This window comes from Engystomops pustulosus, chromosome 1 (assembly GCF_040894005.1).
Source record: "Engystomops pustulosus chromosome 1, aEngPut4.maternal, whole genome shotgun sequence".
Taxonomy (NCBI): Eukaryota; Metazoa; Chordata; class Amphibia; order Anura; family Leptodactylidae; genus Engystomops; species Engystomops pustulosus.
In genome coordinates, this window is record NC_092411.1 from 74,299,691 (window position 1) to 74,318,866 (window position 19,176).

The 19,176-nt window shown below is 42.0% G+C and overlaps 1 protein-coding gene across 2 annotated transcripts in view; it reads left to right on the forward strand.

Moving 5' to 3' along the window:
- The window catches only part of PIWIL1 (piwi like RNA-mediated gene silencing 1), a 100,178-nt gene that overhangs the window by 56,278 nt on the left and 24,724 nt on the right, over positions 1-19,176 (forward strand). For both annotated transcript variants that reach the window (XM_072144376.1, XM_072144375.1), the window contains exons 10-14: positions 7,615-7,741; positions 12,599-12,716; positions 13,333-13,447; positions 13,877-14,064; positions 14,938-15,010. In XM_072144376.1, the coding sequence (XP_072000477.1) occupies positions 7,615-7,741; positions 12,599-12,716; positions 13,333-13,447; positions 13,877-14,064; positions 14,938-15,010 (621 nt within the window). The remainder of the gene's footprint in view (positions 1-7,614; positions 7,742-12,598; positions 12,717-13,332; positions 13,448-13,876; positions 14,065-14,937; positions 15,011-19,176) is intronic.

Below are 19,176 nucleotides of genomic sequence, written 5' to 3' on the forward strand. Positions count from 1 at the left end.
TTTGACACACCAAGCTCATAAGGTTGCCCATCACTGACCTAGAACATAGAGATATTTTCAGTTGTTTCACACTTTTTTGTTAAGGATATAATTCCACATGTGTTAATTCATAGTTTTGATGCTGTCGGTGTGAATCTACAATTTTTATAGTCATGAAAATACAAAAATCTCTTTTAATGAGAAGGTATGTCCAAACTTTTGGTCTGAACTGTAGATATATACATACACACATGCATACATACATATATACACACTTGAGCCGACCCGAGTATAAACCGAGAAACCTAATTTTAACACAAAAAACTGGGAAATCCTATTGAATTGAGTATAAGCCTAGGGTGGAAAATGCATTGGTCACAGCCTCCACCCAGAATATAGCCAGCCCGCCCATGACCCCAGTCTGTCCCCCTCCATCCCATGCCCTCTAGTATATAGCTAGCCAGCCCCCTGACCTCCAGTATATAGCCAGTGTCCTGACCCCCAGTTTATAGCCAGCCAGCCTATGCCCCCTAGTATATAGCAAGTCCATTCCCCCTAGTGTATAGCCAGCCCATTCCCCCAAGTATATAGCCAGCCCATTCCCCCAAGTATATATAGCTAGCCCATCTTCCCTAATATATAGCCAGCCATCCCATGTCCTTTAGTATACAGCCAGCCTATACTCCCCAGTATTTGGCTAAACCATGCCCCCTAGTATACAGCCAGCCATCCCATGCCGCATAGTATACAGCCAGCCAGCTCATGCCCCAAGTTTACAGACAGGCAGCCAATGCCCCAAGTATACAGCCAGCCAATGCCTCTAGTATACAGACTGCCAGCCCATGCCCCCTAGTATATATCCAGCCAGCCCATGGCCTCAGTATATAGTCTGAAGCCCCTGGCCCCAGTGTATTGCCATCAACCTCCTTCCCCCAGTATATAGCCAGCAGCCCCTACCCTCAGCATATAGCCAGCAGCCCCTGTCCTCAGTATATAACCAGCAGCCCCTGCCCTCAGTATATAGCCAGAAGCTCCTGCCCTCAGTATATAGACAGCAGCTCCTGCCCTCAGTATATTGCTAGCAGCCCCTACCCTCAGTATATAGTCAGTAGCTCCTGCCCTCAGTATATAGACAGCAGCTCCTGTCCTTAGTATATAGCCAGCAGCCCCTGCCTCCCGCATCGGTGCACACACTATGGTCTTGCGGGAGGCGTCGGAAAGGTGAGTACTGAGGTTTTTTTTTTTTAAATAGGTGTTGTATGTTTTTTCAGCACATTTTTGTGCTGAAAAACTTTGCTTATACTTGAGTATATACAGTATGTTCTGCATGGCATTTCTTCTGAAACCCTTTAGAACCCTTTAGTTTATCCTTTAGTTTTTTTTCCCTGCTGAAACTATTGTTTTTTGTTTTTTTTTTTTAAATGATGATATATATGATGGTTGTGAATCCGTTAACACCGCACACAATTTGGTGTTAAAATGGGAGTGGATAACAGGCCCAAAGACAAAAAAAGACTACCCGGCCAAATTGACTGATCAATGAACAGTTGCCTAAGTAGCCAGGTCATAACCTCTCGTTGGAAATTCTTTGGCCTTTTAGACCAAGAAATTGCTGCCTGGCGGTTGGAGCTGATGCCGGCTCGGCTCTGGATCGGAGCCGAACCGGCATTGGGAAACACGGGGTGTCAGCTGTAACATATAGCTGGCAACCCAGTGTAACACCCGCGATCAGAGTGGGCTCCCATCGCGGGTGTGTAACCCGTTAAATGCCGTGGTCAGCGCGACCGCGGCATCTAACATGCTTCTGGGGGGGTCTTTCCCCCACAAACGCCGCCAACCCCCCGATCACTGCTGTGGAAGTGCTGGGGTCCAATCTGGTCCCCAGCACTGCCTGCAGGCATTGCCAGTAAGATGGCGTCTGTGACGTCATCTTACTGGCACAGTGCCAGCCTATGCATGTGCATAGGCTGACACTGCTAATACCCTGCAATACATCAGTATTGCAGAGTGTTATCATGAACAATGGTGACATGAAAAGTGAAAAAGTAAAAAAAAAATGTTATTCAATAAAAAATAAAGTAATAAATCAATAAAAATGCCCATAAGCCCCATAACATATAAAGAGACATATAACCCCAAAAAGTCTAAATCATAACAAAAACCCCACATATATTGTATCACCACGTCCGTAACAACCCGTAGAATAAAAGTAAATCATTATTGAACCCGTACGATGAACAAAAAAACTGTTGAAAACCCACCAAAAATTATAATTTTTACCTATTCAATCTTACAAAAAATGCAATAAAAAGTGATCAAAAAACATATGTACTCCAGAATGATACTGGTGCAAAGTACACAACATGTCCTGCAAAAAACAAGCCATCAACCAGCTCTGTAGCCAAAAATGTAAAAATGTTATGCCACTTGGAAGATGGCAATGCAAAATTGATAGATTTTTACCCACATTAAGGTTTTATTTGACAAATTTAGTAAAATGTAGGAAAACATATTCAAGTCTGGTATCCCCGTAATCATATCGACCCATAGAATAAAGATAACATGATCGTTAGGCTAAACGGTGAACGGCATCCAGTACAGAATTGATGCTTTTCTACTCCTGCCCTCAAAAACGAGTTCCTAAATTTTCAACAATAGGTGATACCAACCCCAAAATGGTAACACTGGAAAAAGCATCTCATCCCGCAAAAAGATTGCGCCACATGGCCCCAATAACGAATAAACGAAAATGTTATCATAGCCTCCAAAGGGGGCCAATGAGGAAACTAATGCGCCTCGCCGTGCGCCCATAAAACAAGTAACAGCCACATGTAGTCGGGAGAAATCATAGAACAAATTGTATGGTGGGTTTTCTAATTTCATCTTTTGGAAATTGGCTAAATGAACGTCTAAGCGGCACAATTTGACCATTCTAACTTTCACCTCCATTTTGATGTAATTACTATGAAGATCTCAAGGGGTTAACAATGTTCCTAAAATCTGTTTCTGATAGTTTGAGGGGTGCAGATTTGAAAATGGGTTGGTTATATAGGGGGTTTTGATGCTAAATATGTAAAATTTCATTCAAAACAGTATTTATCCACAAAAGAGTAAACTCTGAAAATACGGAAAATCGCTTTTCGATTTATCCAGACATTTCAAAAATTATAAAAAATGTAAAGTAGACATATGGGAAATGTTATTCAGCAGCTTATTTAGGTGGTAAATCTATCTACCTGAAAAATAATTTTTTCTTTTTTTTGGAAAATAAACACAAAACTTATCAGCCAACTTTTACCACTAAAATGAAGCACAACGTGGGGAGAAAACAATCTCAGAATCGCTTTGATAAGTAACAGTGTTCAAAAGTTGTAACCATATAAAGCGACGCAAGTCAGAATCCAAAAAACTGAGGCTGAGCCTTAAGCTGTAAAATGGCTGCGTCCTTAAGGGGTTAAAGAGAATCTGCAAAAAGGTTTCATACGCAAGTACTCCTCCCTGGCTGGTGCAGAAACCTTCTTTGTCACCAAGAAGGACGGCTCCTTGCGTCCCTGCATAGAGTATCGCAGGCTAAACAAGGCTAGTTTTAAAAACCACTACCCCCTGCCGTAGATTACAGAACTCTGATCGGCTGCGCAGTTCCAGGGTGTTGTCCAAACTGGATCTCCGTGGTGCTTATAATCTCATCCGGATCTGCAATGGTGACGAGTGGAAGACAGCGTTTAACAACCGTGATGGTCACTTTGAATATGAAGTGATGGCATTTGGACTATGTAATGCTCCGGCTGTCTTCCAGGAGTTTGTGAATGACATAATCAGGGATCTGCTTGCCTCAATGACATCTTGGTTTGCTCTCCAGAACTCGAGACCCATCAGTCACACGTACGGCAAGTTCTTGGCCGTCTCCGGGCCAGCTGTCTCTACGCTAAGCTAGAGAAATGTCAGTTTCACCAACTCAGCCTCCCATTCCTTGGCCATTTCATTTCCGACTGAGGCCTCCAGATGGATCCTGATAACCTGCAGTTCTACAGTGGCCACGACCAAAAGGTCTACAAGCCATACAGAGTTGCCTGGGTTTCGCAAACTATTATCGGTAGTTTATTCTGCATTCTTCCACCGTGGCACTTACCAAGAAAGGTGCCAATTCCCGTGCCTGGCCCCCTGTGGCTGGAAGAGGCGTTCTCCATGTTCTCATGTTCTTTCTAGGCCTGACACAGAAAAACCCTTACATCTTGCGGTGGATGCATCCTCCATAGGAGCTGGAGCTGTGCTCATCCAGAAAGGGCAAAACGCTCACATGTGGCTTCTTTTCTAGGACTTTTTCTCCTGCGGAGAGAAATTATTCCATTGGTAGCAGAAAACTGTTAGCCATCAAACTTGCTCTGGAGGAATGCCGGTATCTACTGGGTGGAGCTCTCCATCCCGTGTGTGTACAGTGACCACAAAAACCTATTGTACCTCCAGGCAGCCCAGTGCCTGTATCCCAGGCAAGCCCGTTGGTTCTTGTTTTTCTCACGCTTTAACCTGTTGCTTTACTTCTGTCCTTCAGACAGGAATATCAAGGCTGACCAGTTCTTCTGATGTTGTTGGAGAAGAGCTAGTCACTCGGCATATCATCTCTCCTGAACATCTTGTGGTTGCAGCTCCGGTGGATTTTCGGCAGCTACCTCCCGGCAAGACGTATATTAGACCTGCTCTCCGGAAGAGGATTATGTCTTGGGGACAATTATTGCATTTGGCTGGGCACCCAGGGGTGCAACGTTCCGTGGCTCTCATCTCCCGCTACTACTGGTGGCCTGGTCTGGTCAAAGATGTCCTGGATTTCGTGACATCCTGTTCGTCCTGTGCCCGTAACAAAGCCTCTTGTCTCAAACGGGCTGGACAGTTACTTTAGTTGCCGATACCCTGTTGCCCATGGTCCCACGTGGCAATGGACTTTATTACTGATCTGCCTCTCTCCTCTGACAATACTGTCATCTGGGTGGTTACGGACCGGTTTGCCAAGATGTCCCATTTTGTTCCCCTTCCAGCATCTTCCGGCTACATGGCCTTCCCTTGCACATCGTGTCTGACCGAGGGGTTTGCTTGTGTCCAAGTTCTGGCGTACCTTGTGTAACCAGCTGCAAGTTCATCTGGACTTTTCTTCTGCTTATCACCCTCAGTCGAATGGTCAAGAATAGAGGGTGAATCAGATTCTGGGCTGTTACCTCCACCACTTTGTCTTGGCCCGTGATGATAATTTTGCTGATTTGCTTCCTTTGGCTGAGTTTTCCTATAACTCCTTGAGCTCTGGGGCTACTGGTACTGCCCCGTTCTTTGTAGTCCACGGACGAATTCCTCTTCCGCAGTCTACTCTTTTCGATGTACCGGTAGAGGATCTGGTGCAAACCTGGCAGTCTCTTCTTCGTGCCACAGACCGCACCAAGACTCGGCGGCCTCCTCCTGTTTTCTCTGTAGGTGACAAGGTGTGGTTATCTTCTAGATATGTACAGCTGAAGATACCAAGCTACAAGCTTGGTCCCTGGTTCCTCTGTCCTTTTGAAGTCATCAAACACATCAACTCTGTGGCTTACAAACTCCATCAATGTGCATCCTGAACTCCTTCCATGTCTCCCTCCTGAAAACTGTTTCTCTCAGCAATCTCCTCCTCCTGAGGCTGACTCCCCAGATGTCTATGAGGTTAAGGAGGTGCTGGACATGAAGACCATTAGAGGTAAGCGGTTCTTCCTTGTAGACAGGAAGGGGTTCTGGCCCAAGGAGAGATCCCGGGAGCCAGGGGAGAATATTCTGGACTGTAACCTTCTCCAGAGCTCTTCTCCAAGAAGTGGGGTATGAACTGTCACGAGTCAATATTAATGACAGATTTTTTTAAATGTTTTGTACAATTTGTCATGGATCACAGGCACACCCGTGCCCCTCTCTGTGGCACTGCACCGACACGCTCCTAACTCACCTCTTCATGCTCCTGCGCCCTGACCGGTCTGGCCTGCGTGCGCGTCCCTGCTCCCGAGGACGCGCGCACAGGCACTCGAAGATTTAAAGGGCCAGCGCTTCGCTGATTGGCGCTGGCACTTCCGGGTTTCCTTAAAGACCGGCTGTTCCCAGGATTCCCTGCCAAGATCCTTAAGCTATGGAGAGAAGAGAAAGCTTCTTTTGCCCTGTGTTTGTTCCTTTCCCTTTTCTACTGATCTCCTGTTCCTGACCTCGGACTTGAACTTTTAACTTGCATCTCTGCCACCTGCCCTAAGTGCCTGTTTCCTACTACGAGTCTGCCCGCTGTATCTGTACCTCGACCTTTTTGCCACCGTGGGCTAGTCGAACCCGTTGAAAGACCTGCTGGCACGCTGCCGCAGCAAATCCTTAGACTCCAGTCCCAGGTGTCTGCTGGTACCACCTCCTGAGATGTATTAATAAATTAGTTTCAAAGCCCAGAGATAGTCAAAGGGGTAGATCAGTAGGTGGTGGAGATTTTAGTGCTTTGGTGTCCCCCGAAATTGACAACTTGCCAAGTTCAAAACCAACATAATACATTTAAAAAATACTCAAATGCTGTTTCTCTATGAAAAGGGTCACTGCTTACCCCCTCCTCCTCTTCCCGGCGCTGACGTGTGCCGGGCATACTTGAATGTGAATGTAGCCTTAGAACAAGAAGTCCATGATATATTTGGAGATATGTGCATAGCAATGAAAGGAACTATACCTTTTTTTCAATATGCATCAAACACCCATCATGTATAGACAGGACTCTTCCCGTGAGCCATCTCCATTCATCTGCAGCCGGCGTGTGATGTACAAGTCACACATTGGTAAGGGGTTAAGGGCATATGGAATTAAGTGATACCATTAACACCAACACAATTATTGCTTAATTTATTCCCTAGTTTATTGAAAGAATATAGTGGATATTTATGGGTTCTAAAAATGATTTGTTCAGTAGACAGAGGGGCTATAATTAAAAATTCTAAATCTTCTTTGTGCCCCACAATCCTTGATGTTATGTCTTGGGTTAATGAAATCTGGAGGACAGAGCAGTTTATGTGGGAATATGGTGTATCAGATGTGGATGATTTACTGGATGGAAAGTGGAAGTTCTGGCCTTCTTATTAAAGATTATTAAGACTTCAATGTCATGGGTGGTCCTGCGATCCATGTTCCGGGTCGCAGGAGCGTGGCCCTGGCCTTTTGCCTTGCTCCTGACCTTGATCCTGTGCTGCCTGTCTTAACAACCTACTGCCTGTCCGCGACCACGATTCTGCCTCAAGACTCTGTACCTTGCTTTGGCCACCACCACGGACAAAGTCGTGCCTGTGGAGCAACCTGGTGGTACCAAGCTGCAGCAAGTCCAATCGGCTTTGTGGCGGGCTTTGGTGCCACTTAGACTCTTCTTCCAGTTGTCGGCTTACGTCATCGTCCGCCGAGGTTCAGTGGTTCCACTACCCCTGAATCCTGATAATTAATAACTGAGGATTTTTGTATATAGTGTACTGTGGTCATATTGGACACATTTGGATATTACTAACTTTTTCTATTCTTTCTTTTTACTTATTAGTGTCAAGTACTACATACTAATCATTGTTATCTGGAAAGAGTTAATAAGAGTTCTGGTATAATTTACTTGTTATATAATCTTTATAGCAATATAACAAGCAGATCACAGATCTGAAACAGCCTGCCATAATCCACAATTCCAAAAAGATGAAAGGACCAGGAAAAGTGCCAATGGGACCGATTATTCTGATCCCTGAATTTTGCAATTTAACAGGTAACTTGCATTTATTGTGGTTATTATATAGTGTTTTAAGACATTACATATATAAAAAATGAGGTTTTAAATTTTAAAAACATCTTATAGACCAGATGCACTCACAATAGTTTGGTATTTCACATCGATTTTCAGTTAACCAGTTCATGCGGCAGCTCAGCAGTGTACTAGTATGTTTACATTGGAATGTCGATGTCATGGTGATATCGTGATGAAACTCGGGACGGAGGCAGGAGAATCTCCTACCCACGTTACCTGGCCAATTGGATCAGTCCCACCCCAGTGATTACTGTGATTGGCCATTAAATCTGTCTGGCAAAATCTGTCTTGCAAAAAGATGTTCTTTATACTGTTCCAGCTCTCCAGTGGCAACATTTTATTTTGTTATCGCTGGAGAGAGGGTCTGAGCGATAATGTGTTACGCAACACATAAATGCCATCGTGGCAAATAGCCTCCCTTTTTATCATTAAAATATAACTTTTATTTCAATAATTTAAATCCAAGTGTAGTGCTTAACATTCAAATCAAGATAAAATTATCAGCTAAGGGTGTGTGGTGTGTGGTAAACAGGTGCTAGGTATGTTGTAAGTTTTATTTCAGGTAAATTATGAAGCTTAGTGGGAGGAAAACTCGTTTACGATGCGCTTAGTATTCAGTTTATCTGTTCCACTTACATTAACATGGGTTATTTTTACGGGTAATTCAACTTCTCCCCCACTGTATGTTCAGCCCTGTCTAATTCTGATATTAAAGGGAACCTGTCACCAGGAGACCCATTTTAGCACACCCCCCCCCAGTCCCCACAGAGAATACATACACTGCCAAAGTGTTTTTGTATAAAAAATTGGTTTTTGCAGAAAAAAAGATATGTTATATTGTACCTTTCATTAGCATCTGGTGTGTGACTAGGCAGTTGCCAGTTGGGAGGGGCTGGAAAGGACTGGGGGGAGTGCTAAAAATGGGTCTCCTGCTGACAGGTTCCCTTTAATGCTGACCTCTGCACCTAGATTATGAATGTAATTGCATAATGCTGTGCTTCTAGACCATGAACACTATCATTCATGCACTACACATATACCATTTTGTGGTGTATAAAACCTACAATTACCCCAACAACATGTTTCGCCACCTAATGTGGCATTCCCAGGGGTCTTTGGGCTTGGATTTAAAATTATTGTAATAAAGGTTATATTTTAATGAGGATAAAGGGTTCATATTTGCCATGACGGCATTACTGTGTTATGTATAAGTGATTAACCAATATCACGCTTTCCTTTTGGTCCATTTTTATTTTAAATATTCCTTATTTGTGACGTTACTGTCTTACACCACTACTCTCATCTTCCTTTCTGATCCCTTCCTGTGTCTTGTATATTCCATGTGTGATCACACTTGTCATCCGATTGTTCCCATCTCCTGTCTGTCCCTTCTGAACCCAAACACACTTTTCAGTGCACTGTTTTTGCGATATTCTATGCACTGTGTGTATAGCGCTGCACAGTATTCTCTTTAGTGGTAGTTAGGTATGATGATTACTATCTACGCGCATTTGTAGCGCATTTTACACAATGAAGAAAGAAGATTTTTTGCACCTGGTATAATTTCTTTTCCAATGCGCCATCTGTTAGTTGCTCCCATATAGTCTGGTTCACTTTGTTTCATTTTTCTGTTTGCCCTCTAGACTGTGCCTCAGTATAGTTTGGTGCACTTTATCTAATTTTTCAGTGTGCCATATATTAAGTGTACAATGTCTCAGAGGACTTACACCGTGTTGGAGGCATACAATATGCTGGCCTCTGATACAGCTAGCGGGGATGATAGCCCCTTTTCCCTCTCTTCTTCCCCTCATCTTCCTGTGACCTGAGAATTTTTACATATTTTTTTGATTAGGAACTAATAAATTTAATTGTAGTCCAACTCTATGCTGCACAACAAATTGCCCAAAACACCACTTCATTTTATGCACAACCTCACAGGTGGACCCCATAACTGCAGCAGAGTTAGAGAAATATTGGGCACAGTACTGTTTAGGGAGCTAGTAAAGAAGCCAACAACAACAACAATCAGGGAGTACACTGGAGCACAGACATTCTATCCCACACCTCAATGTTCCACATGGCGATGAGCAGGATGCACTTTGATCATCCATAAGTTTTTACTTTATGCCTGATAACATACAATGCCCACCCAGAGATGGACCCCAGTTATGATCGTTTATTTAAGGTCAGGTCCATATTAGACCATTTAAGTGCCAAGTTTGTGAATATGTATAAATTGTGCGAGAATACATCAGGGTACCCATATAAGTTCAGAGTGGATGAATGGAAGGAATCCACAATAGTGCCACCAGAATGCCCACCTATCTGGGTATTACGGTAAAGGTAGTTTAGGATTTGGTGCATCCACTACAGGACAATGGCTACCACGTCTACGTAGACAATTTTTATACCAGTGTTACACTATTCAAGAGCCTCGCTTTCAGAAATACTGCAGCATGCTGCACTATAAGAAGAAATAAAAGAGGTCTCCCTAAGTCGCTGCTTGGGCAAAAACTTAGAAGGCACAAGAGCAGGGGACTATATATTGTGTGTTAAGTACAAGGACAAGAGAGACGTCCATGTATTAACAACAATACCAGCACCTTTGCCCTGTACGAGGTACCAGTATAGAAAGCCCCCTAGCCTAACTGCATTTTGGATTATAAGTACATGGGAGGGGATGACTTTTCTGACCAGGTGCTTTAGCCATAAACACCATATGGAAATCGAGGGTGTGGTATAAGAAGCTGGCAGTGCACATCAAGCAGATGGCATTGTACAATGCTTACGTGTTACATCGAATTGCAGGCCAGAGAATTTCAAGAGGTGGTAATTACACATTTTATTTTTTGAGGCCAGGAAGGGGGGAGTGCGAGGCCACATCACGCATTGTACCAGGGCAGCACTTTCCAGAAGTTCCCCAAACTGCCAAGAAGGGAAGGACACAGAAGAGGTGCAGGGTGTGCGCCAAAAAAGGCATTTGGAAAGACATCATTTACCACTGAGAAACATGTCCCCAAATACCTGGACTATGTATAAAGGAGTAGGAGCAGAATAAAAACTAGTCCAGTACTTCATAGACTTCAATAGTACGTCTGAATAGAGCAGCTTGCACATGCTTGATCGACTGCTTTCTTCATCTCTGGCTACAACAGACATCTGTTCTTGTGGTCCGTGGGGGTCCGATCACTGAGATCTCCATGCATTACCAAGTTAGCCCCTATTCTGTGGATAGGGGCTAGCTTGTATGTCACTGGAAAACCCTGTAAAGCTTTACTTTATATGTCAGTCACAGTAGTAGAAATTTATCATGACTGGTCACATGTTTTGATGCTGTGCCCTGCTCAATATACAAAGAGGCTTCACCCATTTGAAATATAGCATACCGTATTTTTCGGCCTATGAGGCGCACCTCTAATAAATGCCTGCTAAGATATCTAGGTTCATATATAAGGCGCACTGGAGTATAAGGCGCAGGATCAAATGCAGTACCTAAAAATGACCAGCACCTGTGCACAGTTAAGCCAGCTACACTTCCCGGGAAACTTGTCTTCAGCGTGTCAGAGAGCTCCGATCTCAGAGGTGTGGGCTGCTGGGGGTTAATGCAGGGTGATGCAGCAGGGGTTAAGCGGTCTCCCTCTGCCCCTTCTCCTTCCCTCCTCAGCCAGGGTGTTATTCCTGTGGGGTTCCCTGTGGCTCCTTCTCTTTCCCCTGTTACAGGGCTGTCAGGTATGGGGGATTGTTTACCGATGATGATTGCCTCGTGGTCGGCACTATGGCGGCAGGATGGGCACAATGTTAGTTGTGGTGCCAGGGCACTTCAGGAGCTAGGGACCCTGTATACTGTGTGGGAAGGTGCAGGAAATTTCTGGGGATGGAGCTATTAAACACTGGTAAATGTACAGTACATCTTGTCTGTAGTACATTTCTGTATAAGTTCATATATAACGCGTACTGGTCTATAAGGCGCACCTTTGATTTCTGAGAAAATTAAAGGATTAAAGTACGGTAGATTTCCATTATAATCTGCGCCTGGATGCTGGCTTAAACTGTATCAATTTTAATAGGACAGGGTGCACTTGGTGTAGGCGTGGAAAAAAAAAAATCACAATTCCTAGCCATTAAATATTTGCAATTCCTTGCAAACCACCACCAATTGCAATTATTTTCTCCTTATGCCACTTGTCCTGTGGTATCCAATGCAAGGAAAGCTGCAAGACAACTGAGAATAAATCCAGGGGTGTGAAAAGGGTTGTGGTGGAGTGGGCCAGCTTAGGTTGGTTCTGACCCATGCCTGCACACTAGCTACAGCCTAGTGTTTTTGGGCCGTTTTTAGTTAGTGCGTTTTCAGATCGTAAAAACCGCATGCGTGTTTGACAGGTTTGACCAATTGTCTTAATTCAAACTGGTCAAAAACGCATGCGTTTTTAATGATCTGAAAACGTACTAACTAAAAACGGCCTAAAACGCTGCGTGTGTCTTCACCCTCAGGCCGTTCAGGCCTGAATTGTACAGCGCAGAAGGATACATCTGGAGACGTAGGGTTTCATAATACGCTGGAACCTCATGTGCAATGTTATAATGAATCTCCCCCTCCCCCATAAGTGTATGAGCAGGAGGGTAATTCAAGTGAGAAATCTGCCTAACACAAACTGGAGATCACTAGGAAAGAAGAGACAATTCACCTGCTTTTGTTTTTTTGTGTTTTTGTGAGGTCACATAGACTTAGTGTTGCCTTTAATCTTATTTATCTTTGATAATGTACATTTGTTTAGGGTTTTTTTTTTAAAGTAAGATCTATTTATTTTTCTGTTTCAGGTTTAACTGACAAAATGAGAAGTGATTTTAGTGTAATGAAAGATCTGGCACAGCACACCAGGCTAGCACCTGACCAGAGAGAAAAACAAGTGGGAAGATTTTTGGACTACATTCACAAGCAAGTTTTTCGCATTCCTATTTCTATATTATAGGAACTCTCATCCAGACAAGAATATATATATATATATTATTGCATTCCCTTTTGGTAGTAGAATGGTTATGGGTGCCTGCCACCCCCTCCTATGCAAATCAGAAATTGTCTTGATAAACAGATGATAAATTCATTTTCTCACTCATTTAGAATACAAACAAAATATATAAAGTTATCAGAGGCCATATATCTTCTCTCATATGATAGGATGTAAGGCCCCTTCTACACTAGCGAGTGTGATGCGATGAACTCGCAGCACACTCGCAACGCAAGCTGCCGGGAACGCACGGCCCGAACCCTGCACCGTGGGAGTGAACTCAGCATGTCAGTTCACTCCCGCGGTGCAGCGTTCGGGCCGTGCATTCCCGGCAGCTTGCGTTGCGAGTGTGATGCGAGTTCATCGCATCACACTCGCTAGTGTGGAAGGGGCCTAAATGTTCTACTCCCTGTAGGTTTATGTGGATTATGCATTTGAGTAAAAATATTTTTTTCTGCAACCTATTCCCAATAACAATTTTTTAAAGACTAAAAAAAATAATCTAATTTACTAACAGCTGTAATGTGACTTCTTTTCTTCCACAAGAGATGACAATGTACAGAAAGAACTTCGTGACTGGGGGATAAATTTTGACTCCAGACTTTTAACTTTCCCAGGAAGAGTTGTTCCTGCAGAAAAAATCTTGTTATCAAATAGATCTGTAAGTTCAAATTGAATTGTCTTTATAAGTAAATATAAAAATATAACTCCATCACATGTAACTTCAACTGTGGTACACAGATTTATGATTTGTGACTTTACAAAAAGTCATTAGAGGTGCGTCAGATTTGCATTTTATTAGTCAAAAATTAATACATCCTTTCTAGACATTTAACCACATTTATCAAGATTTCTAAGATATTATAATAAATATGATGTGCAAAACACATCAATAGAGCTCTTCAGATCCAATAATAAACTGTAGTGTGATTCTGTCTAATGATAAATCTTCCCCAGTGTGTTTATGCCAGGTAAATGTGTTAATAAATCAGATAAGTACATTGTATGGATATAAATCAGCTTTGTATACCTGATTGTTGAGCTGCCTATGGCCTGCAGGAGCCTTTTCATGTGTGCTGTATCTATATAGGTGGACTACAATCCTCAGTTTGCAGACTGGTCTAGAGAAATGAAAGGATCTGGCCTAATTCATTTGAAGCATTTGGATAACTGGCTGTTGATTTACAGTCGAAGAAACTATGACGCAGCCAATGTTCTTACTCAAAACCTGTTTAAAGTGTGTCAACAAATGGGAATAAGAATGAACAAGGCTGTAATGTAAGTAATAGCAAAAAAAATTTTTCCCAACAAATTTTTTTTTGTGAAATTTGCTAATTATGTTAGATGATTAGCTTAAGTACAGAACATGCATGTGGAGCGTGCCATCACACATTGGAACATGACTGAGGCAAAACTTTGTTGTGCTAGTATAGGGGTTGTCCGTCATTTAAAAAAAACGATATATCTGTTTAGTTTGTTTTTGTTTGTTTACAGATGCAGGCACTCCCATCAGATTATTTCCACTCGTCTGATACAGCATTGAATCTAATGATTTATCAAGCACGTGGCTGTAGGCAGACAGGAGCACCTGCCTCTGTAAACAAACTACGGCACGGCAATGACGGGCAGTACATTTTCTTTTTGTTTTGTTTTTTGTTTCAATCCCCCTGAGGGTGGTTACATTTTTTTTTAAAATGTATTTATTTTTTTAAAGTCCAACACCTTCAATAACTATGGATTGATAAACCTGTCTCTGTATGAGACCCTTTTTCGGGACAGGACAAATTGTCCTCCATGTTGGTACCATTTCTCATTTACTATAGGTTTGCATGTTTGATATTATCTTGTATTATTTTGTTCACAGCAAAACACATTCACACAAGTATGTTATAAATATGACCCTCTCACCCACAGAAGCTAGAAATAAAACATCAATTTACTCCAGTAGCCATGCATAACAATGAGAAAACAAAATTACTGATGGTACAAATTATCTTGGTGCTTATGGTAGAAATATGCTTATTTCGGAATAAAGGGGGTAGACTAGAAAACTCCTGAATGTTTGGCTGCAATACCTAAACATTTTGCTTACCTTCCATCTCTTACATGCTGTAGTGAATTTCTTAGCATCTCCTATTCATATTTTGCCAGCATTGAAGTAGATGACAGCACAGATGCATACGTAAAGGTCTTGCAGCAGAAGGTTCGACCTGACACTCAGATGGTAAGTGGTTTCATGTGACTACAGTGGAATCATGAATGGTGAGCACACTTTTGGGGGGTGTTGCTGTATAGCTGACATAGTAATAAAATACAGGCGGTCCCCTACTTAAGGACACCCAACTTACAGACAACCCATAGTTACAGACAGACCCCTCTGACTTCTGGTGAAGCTCTCTGAATGCTTTACTATAGTCCAGGACTGAAATAATCAGCTGTAATGTGTCTGTAATGAAGCTTTATTGATAATTCTTGGTCCCATTACAGTAAAAAATGTTTAAACTCCAATTGTCACTGGGGCCAAATTTTTTTTTGTCAGGATCTACAATGATAAAATATACAGTTTCCACTTACATACAAATTCAACTTAAGAACAAACCTCCGGACCCTATCTTGTACGTAACCCGGGGACTGCCTGTACTTCAAATAATTATACAAATCCCCAACATGTAAGCATTTAATCTTCTCGGTTTATGAGAAGAAACCTTGGAGCGAGATTCATCAGAAGTGTCCTAGAGCAGTGATGGATAACCTATGACACGCGTAGCCATTTTAACTGACACACGGCTGCCTGAGAGTTAAGTTTCACCCTACATGACCAGGTGCAGTAGCCGGGAGGCTGAGAGATTGCACTGAGCTTCCAGCACTCCCCCCCCCCCCCCTCCTCCTCCTCCCCTGGGCCGGCCCCTCCCCATGTGTGAGCTGTGCCTAGTGTCTCCAGTCAGCATAGGGATCAGCATGGGGCAGAGCAGGAGAGGTGACCCGGCCATACACCCAGGAGGCTCCTCTGCAGCTGCTGATAGTTGTGGTGGGGGGAAGATGGCAGCACAGTCAGAGGTCACATCGCTGCTGACTTGTGTGATGTCCCAGCAGCTGCCACCTCTACACTGACCATCTCCACAGCAGGGGCAAGGGAGGACAACCACTCCCATCATACAGTGAGTAAGGTCAGTGCACTGTATGATAGAAGACAGTCATCAGGGCTTGTGTCGGTTTTGTGATGTACAAGCCCTGAAATAATCGCAACGCCTTGCAAATCGCCAGACATTACAATTATTTTGCTCCTCACACCTTCTCCATGCCAAGAGGGCATAAGGGAGATGCAGACACCGGCACCTGCGCCCTCGCTATAACCTGTGAACTTTCATAACAGAAAGTTCACAGGTTACTAAGCATTTCCACACCTGTCTGATTGTAACCGATCTATTACAATGTGCGATTTGCACATAGTAATAGATGATTGGGAAAATCCCCATATACTGCCATACTGTAGTATGGCAGTACATGGTAGGATCAATCAGACATCCTACGGTTAAAGTACCCTAGAAGTTAAATAGTATACATATTTGTTATTTAAACTATAAATGTCACAAAATTATGTTTTTTTGTCAAGGTGACACACCACCCGAGTTATGCTCGGTTTTTTGGCGAATTTTGACACACCAAGCTCAAAAGGTTGCTCATCACTGTCCTAGAGCATAACTTGTTGTTGGAAAAAGAAAGCAAAATGGTTTCCATGAACAACTATACGTTTTTGCTCTCAGAAAATCCCTGGGTCCTGTAGTCCTATAGTAATAATTAAAAAAAACCTTTTTAATTGTATTTATAATAGCTTTACACTGATATAATCACACTGCAAGAAATTGCGATTATTACAGGTACTACTCCAACTCCTCTGCATGATGATTTTTACTGGAATAAGCCATGATGTATCCACAGGGACGGATTAAGGTTTGTGGGAACTCCTGGAGCCACCCGCAGCCCGCTCCACGACACAACCATTCTATGGGGCAGATGTATCAAGTGTCTGAAAGTCAGAATTTTTCTAGTTGCCCATGGCAACCAATCACAGCTCCCCTTTAACCCCTTAACCCCAAAGCCACTTTTCACCTTCCTGACACGGCCCATTTTTTCAAATCTGCCCTGTGTCACTATAAATGGTTATAACTTTGAAACGCTTTAACATATCCAAGTAATTTTGAAATTGTTTTCTCGTGACACATTGTACCGATCGCGGGTGTCGGCGGCATTAACGAGCTGGCTGCGCATGGGCGCCCGCCATCTTGACTCCGATCGCCGCTCTCCGTGACGTCATCGGGGAGCGCCGATCCGTTGCCATGACAGCCTCGGATCACACAATGATCGGAGGCTATCATGTTTTAGGGCATCTATTACAATGTGCGATCTGCACATTGAAATAGATGTTGTGCAAAATCCCCATATACTGCCATACTGTAGTATGGCAGTATATGGTAGGATCAATCAGACAACCTAGGGTTAAAGTACCCTAGGGAGTCTGAAAAATAGTAAAAAATTTTAAATAAAAAATAAAAAATTATATTAAAAAAACCTAAAAGTTCAACTCACCCCCCTTTCCCTAGAACAGATATAAATATAAATAAACAGTAAAAATCATAAACACATTAGGTATCGCCGCGTCCGAAAATGCCCAATCTATCAAAATATAAGAATGGTTTTTTACTGCGTTTAACCCCGTAGCTGAAAATAGTGCCGAAAGTCGCAAATGGCATTTTTTTTGATATTTTGAAAAATATAAACAATTCAATAAAAAGTGATCAAAAGGTCGTACAATTCTAAAAATAAAATCATTGAAAACCTCATCAAAAGTCGCAAAAAATGACACCACCCACAGCTCCATACACCAAAGTATGAAAAAGTTATTAGTGCCAGAAGACGGCAAAATGAAGATTTTTTTTTTTGTACAGGAGGTTTCAATTTTTGTAAATGTATGAAAACATTATAAAACCTATACAAATTTGGTATCCTCTGGATCGTATTGACCCAATGAATAAATTAGACATGTCATTTGGAGCGCACAGTGAAAGACGTAAAATCCACGCCCACAAGAATACGGCGCAAATGCGTTTTTTCACCATTTTCACTGCATTCAGAATTTTTTTCCTGCTTCCCAGTATATGGCATAGACAATTAAATGCCATCACTATGAAGTGCAATTTGTTACGCAGAAAACAAGCCATCACACAGTTCTCTACATAGAAAAATAAAAAAGTTCTAGATTTTTGAAGGTGGGGTGTGAATAATAAAGACGCAAAAACGAAAAAGGGTCCTTAAGGGGTTAAGAAGCCAAAATAAAAGTAAAACCCCATAAATTACCCCATTATAGAAACTACACCCCTCAACGTACGTAAAACAACTTTTATGAAGTATGAACTTTAATTGTTTTACAGGGGTTAAAAGAAAATCGGATACAATTTCGAAATGAAAATTTTTTTTTGCTAAATAAATGTGTTTTTCATAAAATGTACAAATTCTCAATGGATAAAATACCAAAACACTCCACAAAGTTTGATACCCAATCTCTCCCGTGTATAACAATACCCCATATGTGGTGGTAACCTGCTGTATGGGCACACGCCAGGGCATCGAAGGGAAGCTGCACCATTCAGAGCAGATTATGCATTGTCACTTTTTATTGGCTATACAATCTTTATTTTTTTGGCAATTTGGACATACAAGGGCTTATTTTTTGTGACATGAGATGCACTTTACAAATACTTCATTTTAGTGGGTCTGTAGCTTTTTGATGAGATTTTATTAACTCTTTAATGTATGGAGGAAAAGAAAATGGTCAATTTTGGGTTTCTATTTTTTGTATCTTTTTGGGGTTGTACACCGTACACTAAAAATACTATATTATCTTTATTCTATAGATCACTACGATTACGGTGATAGCACATTTATATAGGTTTTTATATATTATTAAAATTTTACTGGAAAAAAGCAAATATAAAGAAAATCTCATTTGTTTTTGCATCGCCATCTTTTCGGAGATATCACTTTCATATTTTTTGGTTGACAGAGCTGGTTTAGGGCTTATTTTTTACGTGTTGAGTTGTCCTTTTCAGTGGTACCATTTTGGTGCACATAACTTTTTTTTATTACTTTTTGGAACATTTTTGTAAAGCGATTTTATGACAAATTTACATTTTTTCGGGTTTTGTTTTTACGGCGCGCATCGTACTGGTCCAATAATGTTTCTGACTTATTGTACGGATTGTTACAGACGCGACAATACCAGATATGTGGGGGGTTTGGTGATTTTCAGGTTTTTTTTTTTTTTTAACTTTATTAGATGTGTATAGGGACTTTAACTTTATTTAATTCTTTTAATTAAAAAGTGTTTTTAAC